The sequence below is a fragment of the Nelusetta ayraudi genome, unplaced genomic scaffold (genome assembly GCF_046127955.1).
Source record: "Nelusetta ayraudi isolate G7.1 ecotype Tasmania unplaced genomic scaffold, CSIRO-AGI_Nayr_v1 ptg000058l, whole genome shotgun sequence".
Taxonomy (NCBI): Eukaryota; Metazoa; Chordata; class Actinopteri; order Tetraodontiformes; family Monacanthidae; genus Nelusetta; species Nelusetta ayraudi.
In genome coordinates this window covers 1111244-1130200 of record NW_027466108.1, presented here as the reverse complement: position 1 = coordinate 1130200, position 18957 = coordinate 1111244, and the positions used below count along the sequence as shown (strand labels likewise).

At 42.9% G+C, this 18957-nt stretch overlaps 1 protein-coding gene across 1 annotated transcript; it reads right to left on the bottom strand.

Moving 5' to 3' along the window:
* Window positions 1-1361: 1361 nt before the first annotated feature.
* Window positions 1362-18124, bottom strand: inpp5l (inositol polyphosphate-5-phosphatase L). The gene is made up of 16 exons (XM_076039093.1): window positions 17562-18124; window positions 13953-13994; window positions 13530-13630; window positions 13220-13307; window positions 8799-8862; window positions 7647-7750; window positions 7348-7400; window positions 6169-6288; window positions 5812-5902; window positions 5630-5725; window positions 5105-5179; window positions 4871-4944; window positions 4675-4786; window positions 4273-4341; window positions 3956-4015; window positions 1362-2738 (listed from the first exon to the last, which is right to left on the bottom strand). Exons 1-15 carry the CDS (start codon window positions 17619-17621, stop codon window positions 3974-3976), a joined length of 1191 nt encoding a protein of 396 aa, XP_075895208.1. The 5' UTR covers window positions 17622-18124; the 3' UTR covers window positions 1362-2738; window positions 3956-3973.
* Between the last annotated feature and the right edge of the window lie 833 nt (window positions 18125-18957).

The window sequence follows — 18957 nt, the reverse complement described above, 5'->3', positions numbered from 1 at the left end:
GGTAAACAACCTATCCCTGATAATGTGTTAGCTTTAAAAAATGCGCCGCAGGGCACACAATGCAATTCTTTTTAGTTAACTCTTATTGAACTGCCATGTCAAATGAACCACCATATTTAAATTTTAAAAACGCAGAAAAGAAGTACAAAGGTCAAAGGTTGAGACCTCTGTGATTTACCCTGATGGTCAGTCTTAATTGGAGACAATGACCCCTGCAATCCAATTCAATGTTAAATCAATACCAACAGACATCCTTATTCACATGTTAGGCTCAGTGAGCGTCCTTATGGTCCAGAAAGACAAACTGACAAATCTGGAGGCTGACAGTGTTAGGTTACATTGGTTCATTTTATTTTTATGTTTTATCATTAAAAACACATTGCTTTACACCCCTTACAAGAATGATGCAAGTATTTCTAAATGATAAAAAGCAGTCGTCATAAAAATACGTTTTATACTCGCTTCTGACTGCGTGAAAATAACTATTAAAGGAACGTGAAATCCAACAGGGTTTGTTGTGAAATTTTGCAGTACATGCATGGTGTCCATGTGCACAATTTTTTTTAATTTATTATTATTATTATTATTTTTTATCAAAGTGTGGTTTAAATAAGCAAGGCTTTCAATTGTTGTCAGTTGTCAAAATTGCTCCCAGTATGAAGGCAGGAATTCAAAGTGAACAAGCGTCAGTGTCAGGCATCCTACTCAACCCTTTTTTTTTTTGAGTGAAACTGGATTAGGGTGATGCACAGACAGGTGTGACTCAAATACATTGCTAAGAAATTACTGTGGTTGATCCCAGAAGACAAAGTTGCCCGACATGTGTTACAACATGAGCTGAGCATGCTGATGAATCAATAAGGAGACAAAAGTTATTATGGCATTTATTTTTTTTATTATTTAAAAAAGAGATATATTAAAATCATATAGTGTTTGACCAGTTTATCTAAAGGTAATACTGGCCACGGAATACACTTTGCTCCCAATTGCTAGTTTCACTAATTACAAACCAGTATGGATTGGAACAGACATTTGCACTTACATTAATCTTGTTAAGGTATAGTGCCAGCCACGCTGTACAGACATGACCAACATTCCAAACTTGGTATGACTATCAGGACATTTATGCATGAAAACACATATTTTTTTTTATATATATATATGTATATATATATATGTATATATATATATGTATATATATATATATATATATATATTTATATATATATATATATATATATATAGAGAGAGAGAGAGAGAGAGAGAGAGAGAGAGAGAGGGAGAGAGAGAGAGAGAGAGAGAGAGAGAGATTTTGTATGAACAATACAAAACACAAAAATAAAAAGAATATCCCCGAAACCTTTCTCATGTTTGTAACTACTTTATGAGTGGATGTACATTTGAAAATAAAAAGAAGAATCTAAGTCTTTCAATTTAGTTATAATTAAAAACAGATCAAACAAAAACAATCTAACCAATAATGTACATGTCAAAAATACATCACAGACCTGGTGCTAGAGATTATAAGTGCTATAAAATAGCATAAGAATTCCATGAAACACACAAGCAAAACAGTGCTTTCTGTGTTGTATGTGTGCACACGTGTAAAAAACAGGATTTTGCAAAATTCAAGTGTAGCTATGTGATGGAGACACTTTCCAGAAACACAGTTAAACGTAAACATGCAAACAGTGTAATTCTTTTGGCAATGAAATCAGGTGGATGCTAACCAGAACCTTGTGGAAATGTCTTGATAACTTCTCTTTGTGACTTTCAAAAACTGAGAACATTTACAACTTATAGATTATAGCTATAATGTGCAGCTATCACAGACAAAAGTGCCTATTTATGAACACAAGTTTTACAGACAAAGTCCTCCTGCAGCCATCACAAGCGACACAGAACCATTTGGTCTCGCTTTACAGCGTGGATACGTGTCCACTGGATAGTGTCTTTTCTACATTTGCATGTTAAAGTCATGACAGCGATTGATTAAAATCACTCGTTTTTCGTTTTGTTTTAAATAAAGACATGATGGGTGGAGTTGGTGCAGTTACAGGAGGAGGCTACATTTGAGAAAATACACAAACTGAGATAGAAGCATCCTTTAACATTTGGTGCTCTTCTGTAAAACTGTTATAATAAGCACCTTAAAAACAAATGGCATACCAATAAATGGGATAGAATACATGATTAGAATTTGTTATGAAACCCACTGTGTAATTTTGGGTTCAAGTTGCTAAATGTTGGAGCCTCATCATTAAGTTTTGACTGTCGCTGTGTTCAATAAAGAAAGCCTTATAAGGCTGTTGAGCTCTTTATTCCTAATGCACTGAAACTGAGGTATTTATTGATTGATTTACTCATTAATGCCAAAGTTGGGCTTTATCTGACTCTTAAGCGGTTTCTTCCTTTCTTTATTTTTTCAAGACACTGCAACTCAAATTACCCTAATAAGACAAAGATCTACTTGTGCAAAAACATGTTCCACACAAAGTCTCTACATTGCTATCTGGTCACATTCAAAAAGCACTGTCTGTGGCTGCGAGCAGGACTTAGATGGAGTTCTCCGATCAGAGAGCGAGTGAAGTCTCAGAAAGTACCGAGTGAAATTATCAGGTCACCGCAGGTGTGGTTTCAAATGAGAGACCAGGGACAGTTTGGAGACCCTGGGCTGGATGGAAGGTGAGCAGGTTGTGCTGGGAAGTTACCCTTGTGATACTGAGACTGTGGCAGAGCTGTGGGAAGACAGAGATTCAGAGTCAGCATTCACTTCTTTGTAAAAAACTAAGAAACCACAACACAATTGATTGTAAAATCTGCTGAATCATCTCAGAGGAGTTTTGCAGAAATGTCTGCCTTGTGTGAGTAAGATTTAGTAGCATCTTATTTTTAGAAAGGCTGTTGGCATTCTGCAAACAATGTTAACCCTCTATAGGGGTGGAAGACAACTTTTCATGAGTCTTTAGGCTAAATCAGAGTTAAAAAGGTGTCCATACACAGTTCCTCATTCAAGATTTATTTTGAAATGTGTATGTCAAAAATGATAAGAGAATAATGTTGAAGTCATCGGAACAATAATTTCCTTTTGTGCATTAAAACAAACTTCTCATTAGTATGTGGCACTTAGAGGTTGCATGTTTGTGCCTTAATGTTAAGGGACTTCCATCCACACGGTCACACACAGAAGCTACCTCAAAACAAGTGGGCTTGCTTTCAATCGAAATTAAAAATGGTTATTTCTAGTAAATTAAAACACTGTCCGCCAAGAAAATTACCAACTACATTACACTACATTTTTTCTCTTTAAAAATTCAGATCAATAGGGCCCATTAAATTGTTTTGTTTCATTTTGTTTACAGTGAGCCTCAATAAACTGATTTGTTTAGCCAGTCACTGAGTAACTCAGTATGAAGTCAAAAAGAAGCAAAGTTCAAAGAAGTTCTCTCACTGGGTGGATGAGACCACCGTGCAGGGCTCATAAATACGCCATCTATTCCTGAAGGAACAGCGACTTAAAAAGGCGGTGCAACGAAATCATGGCCGTAAAAATGCCAATACGCCGTCTGGGCACCAGATCCATGTCCCTCCCGCTGGCAAGCCTTGCTGTAATTAATGAAAAGCAGGGCGGCGGTGCACTTAGTGTGTAGATCATGGAGAGGATCTAAATGACATAGATCAGTGACAGGGGGGCAGCGAGGCTGTTGGTGTGACTGCGGCGGACACAAAGGAGAGGCCGTGTCCCGCGGCCTCTTCATCTTAGTTCATATCTCCTCTCCAATGGCCTGCCGGGGCTTATTGCTCTCTGGGGAGCGCGCTGAGATTGCTGCCCCTCGCACTTGCACATTGGACATCCCCCCCCCTCCACATCAACCTCCCCCCGCTCAGGTTTGTCACAAAGACACGTACATCTTCAAGCTCAGACAGCGACGCGCATGCCGCCACGCGCTCTTACCATGAAGAGGGATCCGAGTCAATGGTCGTTTGTCTCCAGCGAGAAGAAGAAGAACACCGGCTACAGGAGAAGCACAAGGAAACAGTGGAGTTATTGAACGGGCCCGACGCAATTAGAACGAGACGCAATCGGTTTATCGGCGTCGGGATTCAAAAGGAAATTCAAAAGTGCTCGCGCGAAAGTGCCAACGGTCATCAATGCTGCAATTATAAGGAAGAAGTCGGTGAGGGAGTTCAGTTCCTTTGAATATCAGAATCAGATGCCGGTGCATTGTCAACAACAGAATGCTTGATGCACTTTGAGTGTGCAACTGTTACCTTATGGTCTCCCATGCAGACGTTAGAGCCCACTGTGTTGTAAACGACGCTCTTCTCCCCATCTTCGCTCTGAAAAGAAGGATTTACATCTCTAAGAATCTGCAGGCAGGTGCTTGGAGATGGAGGAGCAGCGACATTTTACCACTAAGAGTTTTTCAGCAACACCCACGGCATGTTAATTTCTAACATCGATTTAGCTTAAATCCAACTTTAAAAAACAAATTTGCCCCAAAAGTAAGCCTTTTTCAATCAACTGTATACAGGATCAATACGGACACTTCTTGAATATTCACATCTATTTTATTCTGTCAGAGTTGCAATAAAAGTTTTTTTTTTGTTTTTTTTTAAAAAGCTGATTTTTTTTTTGTTGGTGTGACAGTGTGACAGGACGCCTTCACTGACCTTGCGGATGAATTTCTGTGCAGAGTGTGACATGAGGATACGATCACACCAGGCGGGACAGCGGGTGTTCATGTACTGCGTGGGTTTAGTGTACTCTTCACTGTAGGGGTAGCTGAAAGAAGCAGCGCATGTCAGACACACTGGCGGGAGTGGCAGTCCTCCACTGACGGGATTCTGATCTCATTTACTGCCCTACCTGGGCGGAAATTTTATGTCCTCTTCCCGGACAACATCATCAAAGGCAGCGGCTTCTTTATCATATTTCAAAAGCTGTAACATGGAAAGCCAATATTGGTTTGGGGACGCGTGACACAGTGAAACGAAGCACAGGCCACTTGGCGAGGGTCCAAAAACATATTTGCCACGAGATGACTCTTCCACCGATGGGATTTTCCTAAAGTGTAGTGACTGCAAGGTCACTGTCACTCACTGCTTTGCCGTTGTCCTCCCTGAAAAACGCCTGATGCAGGTAGGCGAACAGCTTCTCCTCGATGTGGAGCAGCACCTGCGGGTGAAGTGAGAACCAAATGAGACAGAATGACACAAAGAGTCGGCCGATGTCCTCCCCAGATCGGCTTTTACAGAAGAGGATTAGGGCCACAAGAAAAGAAAAAAATTAAGATGGATTTTTTTTTTGTTCAAGTTTCCAATTCGAGAACAAAGTTTTAGTAAAGTATAGGGAGTATAGTAAGTTGACATAAACAAAAAAATATATATTTATTTGCGTTGACATCATGCACGAAATTTCTACTTTATTTACAAAATTTTGCCTTTTTTACGTTGACATTATTCACAAAATTCCTCTTTTTACGTCGACTTTTTTTTCACGAAATTTTGACTTTATTCACAAAATTTCAACTTAAAACTCGAAATGAAAACTTGAACAAAAATCTCCTTCCAGGAATATTTTTTTCTCCTTCTGTGGCCCAAGTCCTCTTTCGCAAGTTTTACTTACTTGGTGGTCGTTGTCTTTTTCCTCCCAAATCATTCTCTCCACCTCATCGCTGCTGCTCTTCTTCACAGTCTGCGCCTCCGCTGACGTAGACAAGTGCTGCCGACGGCAGGTCAAAAGTGGGGGAGAGCGTCAAAGACGGCGGCAGCCGAACACCCGAACTTCAGGAAATTGATCTTATTTACCTGAACCAGATTCTGCGTGTCCAGACGGAAGTTGAAATCTCCAAACAGGAAAAAAGGCAGTGTAGGAGGAGTGCAATGGCCGTCTGATATCCTGCAATGAGAACATATTCATGTCACGTTGTCTATGCGTGTAGCGTCGTGAGTGTGGACCTGACAGTTCAATGATTCATTTGCAGAACGTATTAAATAACCGGGCAGGGGAATTTTAAGATTGGCTGCAGATACAAACAATAACGATAAAACAATGACTCAGGGTGATTAAACCCAAACTGTACAAAATACAGTACAGGAGATTATGAAATTTTATGTCAGCATTTACAACTTGTCATAGTTATCGCGCCACGCTCCAAATCTGACCTGTTGATGACGTGTCTGAGAGCGTTTTTGCGGATAGCTGAGTAAATGGAAGGGCTGGAGTTACAGGCAATAAGGTTGGAGGCATCGTGGAACAGGTGGACGTTTACCAGGTCGAGGCCTCTGGAACACACACACACACACACACACACACACACACACACACACACACACACACACACACACACACAAGCAAGGTTTCATTACCTCAAGGGTGATAATGCCTCAAACGCTAAAGATATGTAAAGCCCTTACAGGAAGCTGGGCACGTGTTTCTTCTCGTGAGCAGTATCGCAGTATCACTTACATCATCTTTTAAGAAAACACTAGCTGAACTTTGGCAGGCACCGCTGTTGAGTATTTATCGTACACACACACACACACACACACACACACACACACACACACACACACACAGAGAAACACACTTACATATACAGTATATTGTATGTCATATATGTTGACATACTGACACAAGGGCTCATAGGCTGAACTGCAGACTCCCACAGGACACCTCCTCTACTGGTCCTCTATCCAACAAACTGTCACACGTTATTTTTACTATTCACATTTTAAATAGAGTCAATTGCTATACTCTCTTCTTGACAAGATGTTATTTTTCTTCTATTTTAATAGTTACTATGACATGGTGATAGTGCTTTTGCAATTGCTGCCTAAAGATTTTGGAAGCCCTGTTTACAGTGTCACACGTTCAAGCTCAAGATTTATTTATCTCCAATGACTTCTAATGCACAGTTGCACTGTCAAATCTCCATTCTGCAGATTTTGATGTTGACTGATTTTGCTGTGTGTTGTGTTTTCTTCTTTGTCCCTGTTATTCCTCGACTTAAAGCACAAAGGGCTGCATAAGTAAATGCTGATTGATTGACAGTGTGATCTTCATGTGGAATATTTAGACAATTACAACTTCAAATAATTTGCATTCATTCTGACAAATGATCATAACGTACTGGCTTCCTGTTGATATCCTGTTCTTATTTCTTCCAAACGATTGTTTGCCAGGTTGTAGTTGCACACACCTTTAAGTGTGTGTTTAGTTGTCAAGCCTTTTTAAAATAGGCTGCTTTAAAAAGGTTTCTTCTCTTTGTTAGTTAAATCAGGAGTTTGTTGCTAATGCTGGATTTCCCTCAACTCACAGCTATGGTGTATTTGGGTACATACTGGTTGTGAATGATCCAGCGGGTCCTCATGAAGCCTTTCCTGGACCACTTGAACTGCAACAGAGACAAATTAGAGCGAGTCACTAAACGGCAGTATGTCGTGCCTTTGCAGGGAACCAACTGATAATCATTGATTTATACACATAATTTGTCTCATCTCCCTGTCAGAGCAGGCAGACACCCACAGCAGCCCCAGTAGACTCATTTGTCCCGACATCTCCCTTTGGTCCACACACACACACACACACACGAGCACGCACAAAAGCCGGCATACACAGATGTGCGCTCATGCATACTCACGTCAGGCCAGAAATTCTTTGGAAATTTTTCTTTTTCCACCGTGGTGACGCCATCCAGGGAGCCGAGATGCCTGTTCTGGCCCGCCACTTCTTTAAAATCCTTATCTGTTAGAGGCACCCAGCCGGTCACGGAAGCGTGTGAAGACGAAAAAAAGAGTGGGAAAACATGCAAACAGCGATCAATAAACTGGTGTTAACCTCATCAGAGCGGCATACGTGATGAGAGGATCTATAAGCGAGCCATTAGACTGTGTTTGGCAAACAACAATTTGTTTGGGGCCTGGCGGCCAATGGCAGCTGCGGAGGTTTATGGTTCTTCCATAAGCCCTTCTATGGAGCTTTTTCATGGCTAACGTGACTGGACTATGCAGCAGCAAAATGGAAAATGAGAAAAAAACAGCTCCAATCTAAACTCAGCTCCAGCGCTATCGCTCGTCTTGGAGAGGTGGACATAAAACTGCAGTTACCAAGAAGAACCCAGCAAAACTTCCCCCAAGTTTCTGGCCAATTAAGTGCAACTTTTTTACTCTATTGGCTGCACCGTTATATAAAAGGGTTACAGGGTACAGGCTGGAATAATAAATCCAACTACTTAATTCATGTTGGGAACAATGTGTTTTGTTTCTAGGGTGTACAAGCAAATGTCACATACTTTGGGAAGTGACAGTGGGACTTTGACGTTAATCTTTCCCCTTTCTGTCCTGATTTTACCTAATGACTTGGCTAATTAAGGCTGCAAACACGATCATAATCACATTTCTGTGAAATATGTGGAGCTGACGAGTGCAACGCTATGTGGAAGCGTCAGTCAAATTCTTCAGTATTGTTTGCGTGTAGGATCAGTATCTGACTTCCTGAGAACTTTAGACAAGAAGTGTTGAAATATGAAAAATAAAACAAGCTAAAGGGAAAGCACTGCTTTTTAGACAGGCTTTTGGTTCATCAGCTCCTGTTCCTTGCTTTTACATCTGTCTGTGTTTTCTTCCTTCCTTTTGCCTATGTGTTATATTGATGTATATGTTTTGTTTAATGGAAAGCACTTTGTGATCTCGTATCTGTGAAAAGTGCTATACAAAAAAAACTTTACTTCCTAACTTACTTACTGGAGGACAACAACCTGTTCAAATTCATTGTGAAGATGAGGTTTCTTTACCGTTAAAATCGTACTGACGGATGTTTTCAAGCGTCTTGTGGATGAAGTACATGCTGCCCAAAGCCTGCGTGGACAGAGGAACAATGTCATTAATTAGCACGCAACACAAGATCTTTATGTCAACTCATGCTGTAACCTGTAAGTCAAATGCAAAAGCATCGGAACCAATGAGCAGGTGAGAAGACAACAATAACAAAGATCAGTACGGAATTTGATATTTGAATATTTCCAGCAGAACTTTGAACTTTTGTAATCTAAGAAACTGACTTTAAACTCTAACAACATTACAGCGGTGGACGTGTTACATAATGAATAATACTCAGAAGTGAACCCCAGAAAAGAGGAGTGTAAGCTTTCTGTTTCTCCTGTATTAAACAGCCTGCTCCGGCCTTTCAGTGCAATGTTACTCCCTCAAAGACGCGTGAAACTTCAGACAGCACACGCGCACTTCAGCACCCAATCGCCCGTGACGCGGCGCTGACAATCTCTAATGTACTAACTGCCTGCTCCGCTGATCTGATTAATCGCGGTCCTCCGCGATCAATACAGACAGAAAATTAAAACAATTTAAAAGGTATTAAACAGCGGGGGGGGGGCGCTGTCTGCCAGCGCCGCCGCCGCCACGGCTGGAGGGGCCCAGGAAAAATCAGCCGGTGCTCAGAGGACTCGGGGCGTGACGGACCGCCGCGCACAAGAGACGCCCGGCGTGAGAGATCTCTCCCCGAAGACTTCATTTATCTCCGGTGCCAAAGTCACACTCAGTTAAGAAAATAGAAATGTCCCTCGGTTGTGTCTGCACAGACGCAACCAAGGAAATCAAGTTTATCCTGAGAGCAAAAGTTGGTTTGGGGGGGGAAAAGAAAAAATACTCTGGCGTCAGTTTAGGTACATGTGGTTAGGTTCTTGAATTTAGTTAAGCTTGACTATTTTTGGTCAAGTTTACATTAGACCACATAATCGCGCACACGCATAACGCACACGCACACACACACACACACACACACACACACACACACACAAGCTCTTTGGGATACACATTCCCTCTAGCACATACTCGGCCAAATACCTATCTTCATCCATCAGGTTTGTGCACAGTTTAATAAAAAAATATTGACTTTGAAGTGATTTTTTATCAAAACACCATTTGTACGGGGGAGTGTGTGCAACCCGGCCCCCTCTGCTGCTGCTGCTGCTGCTGCTGCTGCTGCTGCTGCTGCTGCTTGCTGCTTGCTGCTGCTGCGGCCCCTCTGAAAGGAGAAAAACCCAAACTCTCCTGGCAATATAACTGATGATCCGTAGGCCGAGGGGAAACAAATTGAAAATCAATGTGGGTGGCACGGCTGAAATGAGAATGAGACACTGGGAAGGGCGGGGGGGCGGGAGGGAGGGGGCCCAGCGAGCCTCTCAGGGCGAGCGGTGCAGGGTGCGAACGCTGGAGCGCGGGGAGAACTTAGTCCCAGCTGTCTCCCGCTTCCCCCCCTTACACTTTATTTATGGGCCACAAATAGGCTGGGATCAATAGTTTTAATCTAGAGTTAAATGTATTGACTTTGGCCCGTCTCCCCCAACACCTGGCCATTGACTTTCTCCTCTTCACTTCACACACCTTCAGTGTACAGATGCAGCGATTGACCCCAAAAGTCAGTCGCCCTGTGTGGGGGCATCACATGGGAGGAGTGAGGGTTAATGGTTTAGGTAAGACTCACTTTTCCACAACGACGCTTTTCGGAATGGGTTGCCCTAAACCGCTAGCGTTTCAGACAAAACCAAGGACGAGCTCTTCAGCTGAAGATAGTGAGTTTATCCCCCCCCCCCCCCCCCATCAAGGAATATTCCCAGCTGCTTTAAAAGAGCGCAACGGAAAATGTACTAATCAAAAAGTTGACCAAAACAGAACTGAGGTTAATGCTGCCTAAACAAAGGTTGAGCGCTGGAGTGCTTGATGCAGGCTCAGGGAGAACTTGCAAATTCAAAACACAGAAAGACCTCCGGCCCCAGTGTCAGAAAGTGCTCACTAACCACCGTGTCATCTCCCTAACTGGTTGAAATGAATAATTCATACTTAAAATCAAGCAACCAATGAATGAGCGCAGAAAAAACAGACTTGAATGCCAATGGTAATGAGTGAGTGTCACTATACATCACTACAACCTATTAACTTGGCAGGTAGTGGTCTCTTCAAACTGCCACTGTTCTTATAACACATTGTTAGTTTATTTATTATGCTATGAATTCACTGGATAAATGGATGGATATAAAAATAAAAAAAATGGTATAGTTCTGTATTATAACATAGTGCAGCACAACACACACAGACACACACCATCCAACAATAAAAGGGCTCATGCCAAGTGGCTTCGAATCAGATCATCACGTCTGCAACCTGGGCAGCATGAGTTGTCCTGTGTGCAACCAGTGTTTGGCTCAAAGTTAATATCTGCCGTTCAAAGACGCTCAATAAAAACACAGAAATAACAGCGGCAATCAGTTGCAGCTTTGGTAAACCACTGACCACTGAACAATCCATTTCCGTCCGCTCTGCTCAATATTTCATGTGTTCTGCCAGAAAGACCTCTTGCTACATATTCATTAAGCCAAACGCGCTAAATGGATTATGTGCTTTATTTTCGCCCGTGTGATAGCTGCAACCCTCATTGTGCCTCCTTAGTAGATGAGACAACAAGTCTGAGATAACAAGTATAATGACATTTTTTTTCTGCGCTCATATTTTCAGGCCCTAAGTGGACTTAAAAGCCTTTATACAGTAATCTTGTGACTTTATTACATCCACGTATAAAAGCGAAGTGGCCAATAGGTCAGGCTGCTTTTGGTTTTATCTTTGCTTTCATCGTATTCCCCTACCAGGAGTTTATGATTTCCTAAACAAGATGTATTGGTGTTTGGTGTGAAGCCAATCATTTTCCTCTTGTAAAGCCGTAACTACCTCGTTCTACACGTAGTCTTACTTTGTCACAATGACGTTACATGAACCTCATATCTGTCCAGAATGAAGCAGACCAGGATTTCAACCAAGTTGCTTCAAGGACAGCTTGGACTGCAGTGTGGGAGTTAAAGTTGGATTTGTACTCAGGCGTTGGCAACAGATCTGTAGTGCTTTGGGGTATATTTGGTGATCATGACCAGTGCCCTGGTGGTGTTCAAAAACTTGTGACCAAAGACTCATTAAATCTCGTGAACAGTGACCTGGGGAGACTGGAGAGTGGTAAAGTGGTAAAGGGAAGACATAGCCGTAGTTTTGCGCGTTACTGCCCCTAATGGTTAAAAATGCACTAATACGATCACAAGTTGCACCTTTTAGTCACAGGGATGGAAACTTATCACCTCAGACTTTTCTGGAAGGACATTGCTTCAACGGGTCCCACCGGAAGGAAGAATGGACCATTTGGCTCACGGCCAAATAAGGACCTGCTCCCTGATTCATAAACAGTAGTAACACCCAGGGACTGAAGGGGGAAGAATGGACAGCCAATCAAAGGACGACACTAGAGAAGACGTTCAAATCAGGAGTCAGCTTGTTTGTCTTTGCATTTAAGGACTTCCTTGGGAGAAAGGAGTCCGTCTGACTCCGGTGACGGCCAGGACTCGACTCCAGAGATCTCTCCATCACATCTCTGTAACAAATGTCTTGTTCTTCTTTTCAGATAAAATTGGTTAAGATTGACTTGTCTCCTTTTCTTCCTTAAACGAACACGCGGATTGGTAGCATGATATTAGATAAAGGAACCAAACCAACACCATACAGGAGAGGCATAAATATATTCCAGTCTGAGGCTAAACTTTGAGTATCATTTGAGTATCTAGTTGCCAAGTGCTTTTCCATAATCAAAATATGGTCACACCAACATTGAGGACATGTGGATGACTAGAAATCATGTTCCTGACAGTGTGTTGCAGGAAGTCAACTGCATCTGTGAGCAGAACAGTTGTGAGAAAATCCTGTCCCGCTTCAATCATGAATCATGAGATGCAAACTACACTATGTGTGAAACAAAATAGCCCTAAAGTTAAGACACTATTTTTCTTAAAGCAAATTACTTAGGTTGTGATTTACGCAAATTGCAACAATAAACTAGTGCCCCAACTTGGGAATAAAACCTGGGGAAAAAAAAAACTTGTGGGCACCATCATGTCTTTGTTCACCTACAAACAGAGAATGAAGCTGCACTCCACTCTTACTGACTCACACTGCAAGGCAAACTCTCATCCCAGTGCTGTTGTTTTGTGCTGTTTCGCTACATTTTGGCAAAGACTGAAGCCAGTGACCTGCCCTCGCGGCTGATTTACAGCCCAGTGCAGGGAACTGGTGAGGAGCTCTGAGTGTTACGATGGAGAAGGACCACCATCTAGTGGACAAAAGCTGTTACTACTACACTCCAGAGAGCGTCCGTGGCGTCTCTTACCGTGAAGCTGTCCTCTGCTTTACACTGACTGTCCACATAGATGCAGACTCTGTCGAAGTCTTTCATTTTCTCACTGGATGCAATAGACCTGGCAGCAGACACAGAGCAGAGATAACATGGGACTAAATGGAATAGTCAGCGCACAGAAAATGGCTCACATTTTAAGTAATTAATTCATAACGTCATCATAAAATTATTTTTTATTAAATGTTTTGTAAAACATAAATATATATTTAGGTTTCTTTTTTTCAGTAACAAATCGATATAAAAATGACAAGAACTTCAATTATGAAAGGTGCGTTGGGCCAACCTGAAAAAATCTTCAGCGTGGCTCATGTTGGCCCTGTAGTCTTTCCCTCCAACCTCCTGAAAGTGCAGGGCGACAAACTGCGGCTGGTAGTTGTGGATCGTCTGTAAAAAAAAAAAAAAAAAAAAAAGTTTCACATTACGCATCCACGCTACTGAGGAGTGCAGAGGGTCAACACTGAGCTGCAGGGAGAGGTGAGCTTCATTAGTGAGAGGCGCAGAAGGTCGGTGTTTGTCCTCTGAGCAAACACGGCCAGGTGCGTCTGTCACTGATGGCTGAGGGGTTTAGAGACACATTAGGAGAAGCGTGGCAAGAGATGTGGAAAATAGTAATAGCGTGTCCACTGGACACTGGAGTTGGAAGAGCAAGACACCAAAAGAGGGCAGCTGAAGGAAAAAAGCTGAAGGTGTTTGAAAGCCGACTCACCTTATACAGCTCCTGCAACCACTCATTTTGGATTTCAGCAACCTAAAAACAAAAGAAGAGAAAAGTTGAGCAAATCTTTTTAAAAATCACCAATATATTCTGTGTTAATTTGTTTTGGCCACTAAGGGGCAGCGCAACGAACTGCTGGTACAACAATTGACTTTACATTCCGAGGCTGTCAGGGTCAATAAAAGAGCAAACATCTTGCTCAAGAGGCAACTTTTCCAAGGAAAATGTCTTGAGTTTCTAGGTAAGAGGTTGAGCTGAGCCAATAACGCCTTCTGTGTGGCAGCTTTCAGCAGGAAAAAAAAAAAAATCATAGAGCCCCTCAGACCGACTTGATGTAACAAAAATATATTTGACTCCAAAAGCATAAACAATGAAGAATGTAATCCTATTTCACCTGGATTCATGTGAAGTCGTTGGTGATAGTTTGTATAATTCTCAGGATCTCATCTTCCTAGTTCAGGATTTTCTGATACTGCATCTCAGTTCAATCCTTTCAGTTTATCATTTGGTCTTTGGGCGAAATCCCCAAAGTTTATCGAACAATTAAAATTGGAATTGATTTTTTTTTTATTTTAAAAGCTTGGAAAAACACATAATAAACACATGTGGACATTGTTTCCTCTGCCTGATATTGGTGCTGGAGTTAGTAGGATTGTGACATAGACACAGCAGCAAATCTGTTCAAGTACATTAAGGCTTACTGGGAACATCCTTTCTGCTCAGACTTTGACAGGAAGATTTTTTTACTGACATTTAAAGACAGAGAAATCTCAACAAAAAAGACATCCATCTGATTTGATCAAATGATGACATTTTCACTGAGTGTTGGTGTCTTGCAGGTTGGACAAAAGGCAGGAAAGACTTAGTTTGACTGAGCAAAAATGGATTGTTGTTATTTTCCCATCTGTAGTTCTTCAGTCATAGTTCGATAGACAAAGACAACATATCAAAAATAGTTTCCATTATTTGGCACGTCATATGTTACGCATTCTAAATGCTTTCCATGACTGATATGACAAACACGTTCATTGTGATGAATGGAAAATAAGATCCTGACGACAAAACACATTGCCAGCATTTTATTGGTAGCCTCATCTCATACCGAACAATCTTTTCTCCCAGTGAAGCAGGTTTGTCTGGCACTGGGGCAGACTGTAAACAGCATAGTTATCAACAACAAAACCCTGGCGTTTACACGCGGTTCTAGCACACACGCCCAATAGGTCTTCAGGGCAGACGAAGACAAACCATGCGCCAGGCCAGGTGCATTCACACCAGCTGAGAGGTGCCTTTGCATAGTGTATTTGCATGGATGTGTGACAGGGATGGCTGCACCTCAGCGAATTAAGGCCCGCGGGACTCTGCTAAAGCAAACTTTATGCAATCAAATCGTAAACACAGAGCCCATCCTCACAACTCCGGTTTGGATAGCAGCCTGCAAAAAGTCAAGAGTACCTGACTGACCAGACAATTGAGCAAAAGAATGTTATCACTGCACTCCTGAGGCAAACAAGTAGGTTTAAAGTGAGGCGACAAGACCGGGCTCGTTAAATGAGAGAGGTTTGGAGCAAGTCCCTGCAGGATCAGTGAGGGCGGGCGAGACTGGAGGGCTACTTTTGTCAAGCGCACTGGTAAAGGTTGCCAAGCTGTGGAATAGTATAAGTGAGGAAGCGTGATGAAATATGTTTGCTGCAATAGCACGAAGAGGTAACGGTTCAAACTCCACTTTTGTGTGTGGAGAAGACAGGAGAAGGTTTATGGCAGCGGAATCTCTCCATTACACCTGAGCCTATTGTTAGTCATTACACCAGGAGATGACAGTGATGGAACTTCACCTCCAGTTTAAAGCGTTAATGGTGACAGAAAACTGCAGACAAAGCTGACTGTCTCCCAGCGCTGCACCCTCATCCACTACTGTAAAAGTGACAGGATTTATTTAGCGAGGCGTTTCAGGTCTTGCTCCGACCCGCGAGGCCCCGCCGAGCGTTCTGGAATGTTTGTTTATGGAAATAGGGAGGGGGGCTTAAGTAAGGAGAGGAGCTCCAGTCTCAAGTCCCTAGAGGGAGATACTCATCTGTTTACATATCTCCCACAATGGGATCTAACATGTTTTCATTAGAGCCAGATCTGGCAACCGGAAACATGGTGCAGAGCCAAATTTCCATGAGTGCATGAGCCCTCCTCCCTCCAGGGGAGAAACATTTCATCAGCCAGCCAAGTGTAAAAAAAAAAAAAAAAAACCCACACACGGAATGTGTGGCCAAGTATATAGACTAAAGGAGCCCAGATCCAGCTGAAAATCATTAATCAATTATTTAAAAAGTGCTTTCTGTCTGTGGGGGGGACACGGTGGTGCAGTGGTTAGCGCCGTCACCTCTCAGTAAGAAGGTTGCGGGGTCGATCCCAGGTCTGGGGCCTTTCTGAGTGGAGCTTGCATGTTCTCTCTGGGTTCTGTGGCTTCCCACAGTCCAAACACAGGCATCTGGGGCCAATTGGGAACTCTAGTGTTTGTGTGTGAATGGGGAGAGGTCTTTGTCTTTTTATGTGGCACTGCAATGAACTGGCAACTAGTCCAGGGTGTCACCCTGACAGCTGGGAAAGGCTCCAGGAGACCCCCCCCACCACCACCACCTTACTCTCTCTCTCACACACACACACACACACCCTGATTGCTGATGTTTCTCGATGGTTACCTTCTTTCTTTCCTTTTTTTTGTCAAAACCTCTGAGACAAGGCTGCAAACTATATCTTAAGTACCATCATGTCACAGGATGTGACTGTGCGTGTACCATACAGGGTGTCAGGGTTTTATGGAGTCACTGTGTGGTAACACGAACTTCCCACTTACGTTGTACAGTGACTGGAAACAGGAGTAAATATTTAATCTGTTTCACATTATTTGCCATGCTGAAGGAATAAAGCAGCAAACCCCTAAACACAAAATACCTTGCTTCCATTTAAAAAAAAAAAAAAAAAAAAAACAGCTTGAGCTAAATACTTGCACTCTTAACAAAAAAAAAAACTCTTGTGTCCCCTTATTCAATGTTCTCAAGCCGAGTTGACAGCAGCTGGGGACACTGTGACACACATCTCAGTTTAAAGCTCGCACTATTTAGCGTCAAATGATCACAGCCTTGGTCTTGACTGTGTAACGCGCGTCTCATAATAATAATAATAATAATAATAATAATAATAATAATAATTCCATATGAAGTAGTACTTTGTTTTGTTTTTAAATCACTGTTGCGGCACAGTACGATCAGCGCACAAGCTCCTGACAGCTGACGTAGAACCTTGAGTGGAAACCCGTAAAAAAAAAAAAAAAAAAAAAACAGTGCGGTAGATGCGTAATTAACCAAATGTAGAAAACGTCATTAGACCAATAGCTCACTTGAACATGATCGCGCGCTTGGTTGCATCGCTCGAGCTAAACATATTAAGCTAGCAGCCGGGTAACAGCGCTCAGGAGCAATTCTACCCTTTGCCCTGTCGTCTTAATTTTTCCCTTTGAGCCTACCCGTGTTAAGCATAATCCTCTGGCAGCGTTACACCGACGTGCAGTTTTAATTTCTACCCTTGGTGGTGTGGTGGGCTACTTACGTTCTCAAAGAGCGACCCGACGTTGGCGGTAACGAGCAGCACGTTAGTGTACATTTCCATGTTAAAGATGCACCCGTCTCTCTTTCTCTCTCTCTCTCTTCGCGAACAGACAGCTCGAAGGAAACTCCGCGGCGTCGCCGGATGACGCACGTCTGGGGCCTGCCCGAAGCGGCGACTTCCCTGGGAAGCTCAGTAAGGGCTTACTGTGGGAGACGGTGGCCCGGCTCGCGACTATCAGCGCTCAAAGTACAACGACATGTTCAGTGAGACGAGAGCAGCGTCGCTCCTGGCCGAACTTGGTCGTGGATGGCGGGAGTCTGCAGGTCTTCGTGGTTCGCCTGAGCGACTCTCATGTCCATCGCGTCGAGTCGAGGAGGTGGGTTGGTGGTAAGTTGGGACTTACGCCTTCTCCCGGTTAATTGGACTAGTAGCTGATTTAAGCGGACTTAAAGCGGCACGGATGCCTGCTGCTGCCTTTACGGACGCTCGGAGAACCGGGCCGAGCAGCAGAATGGTAGTAGGAACTAACCCCAACTCCGGCGCTCCGCCCACTTGCTGCAAGTCGTCAAGCGCGGTCTTCCTCGTCTCAGGTTGTTGCGACTTGAAGTGTAGCCGCCCCTCTCTGTGCGTAAACCCTGAACCCACAATTATCTGCTTAACGTCGACGCTTTGGAATCATTTGTTTTTAACTTTCAAATGCTTTATAGTTTTTAATAGTCACACCTTAAAGTCTCAATTAGTATTGAACTACACAATTCTCACACGTTCCTAACAGATCAAAACGGAATTGTGAGGCTCGGCTTTTCTTTAAAGTTTGGTCTCAACAGGAAGTCGGTCTGTGTGGGTAACTGTGCACGCTCTGAAATATGTGGTCGTTTTCTTATTGTTTAGCTGGGCAGACATTGATAAAGGAACATGCAGAAGCTGGGCGTTTTGTGCTCCATCTTATCTCGAGGACTTTCTTTTAGGTCATAGTGCAATAGCTGTGCAGGGAAACTGCTGTGTATATGCTTGCCCTGCAGTTTCTCAGCTTGCCTCCAACACCTGGAAAAGCTCCAGTGTTTAACGACCTGGCAAGTGATTCTTCTTTCTATCAAAGCACTGACGCATTGGAGTTGTACAAAAAAAAAAAAAAAAAAGTCAAGTTGAGAATAGATGGATCTGTGCCACCCTGGCCAGTCCAGGGCTAAAGATGGCTTGGCAGCCTGACTCCAGGTCACCATAGTGCTGCTAGGGAACTGTTCAACCACGGCACAGTTTACACAGCCAGCTTTTTGGGCTCATTGCCTTCTCCTACTCCTACTTTAGCCACTTGTTTAATCCAACGACACCATACTATACATTTAAAACTTATCAAACAGGAAATAATGCCATCAAGTCCATCACTGGGACGCGT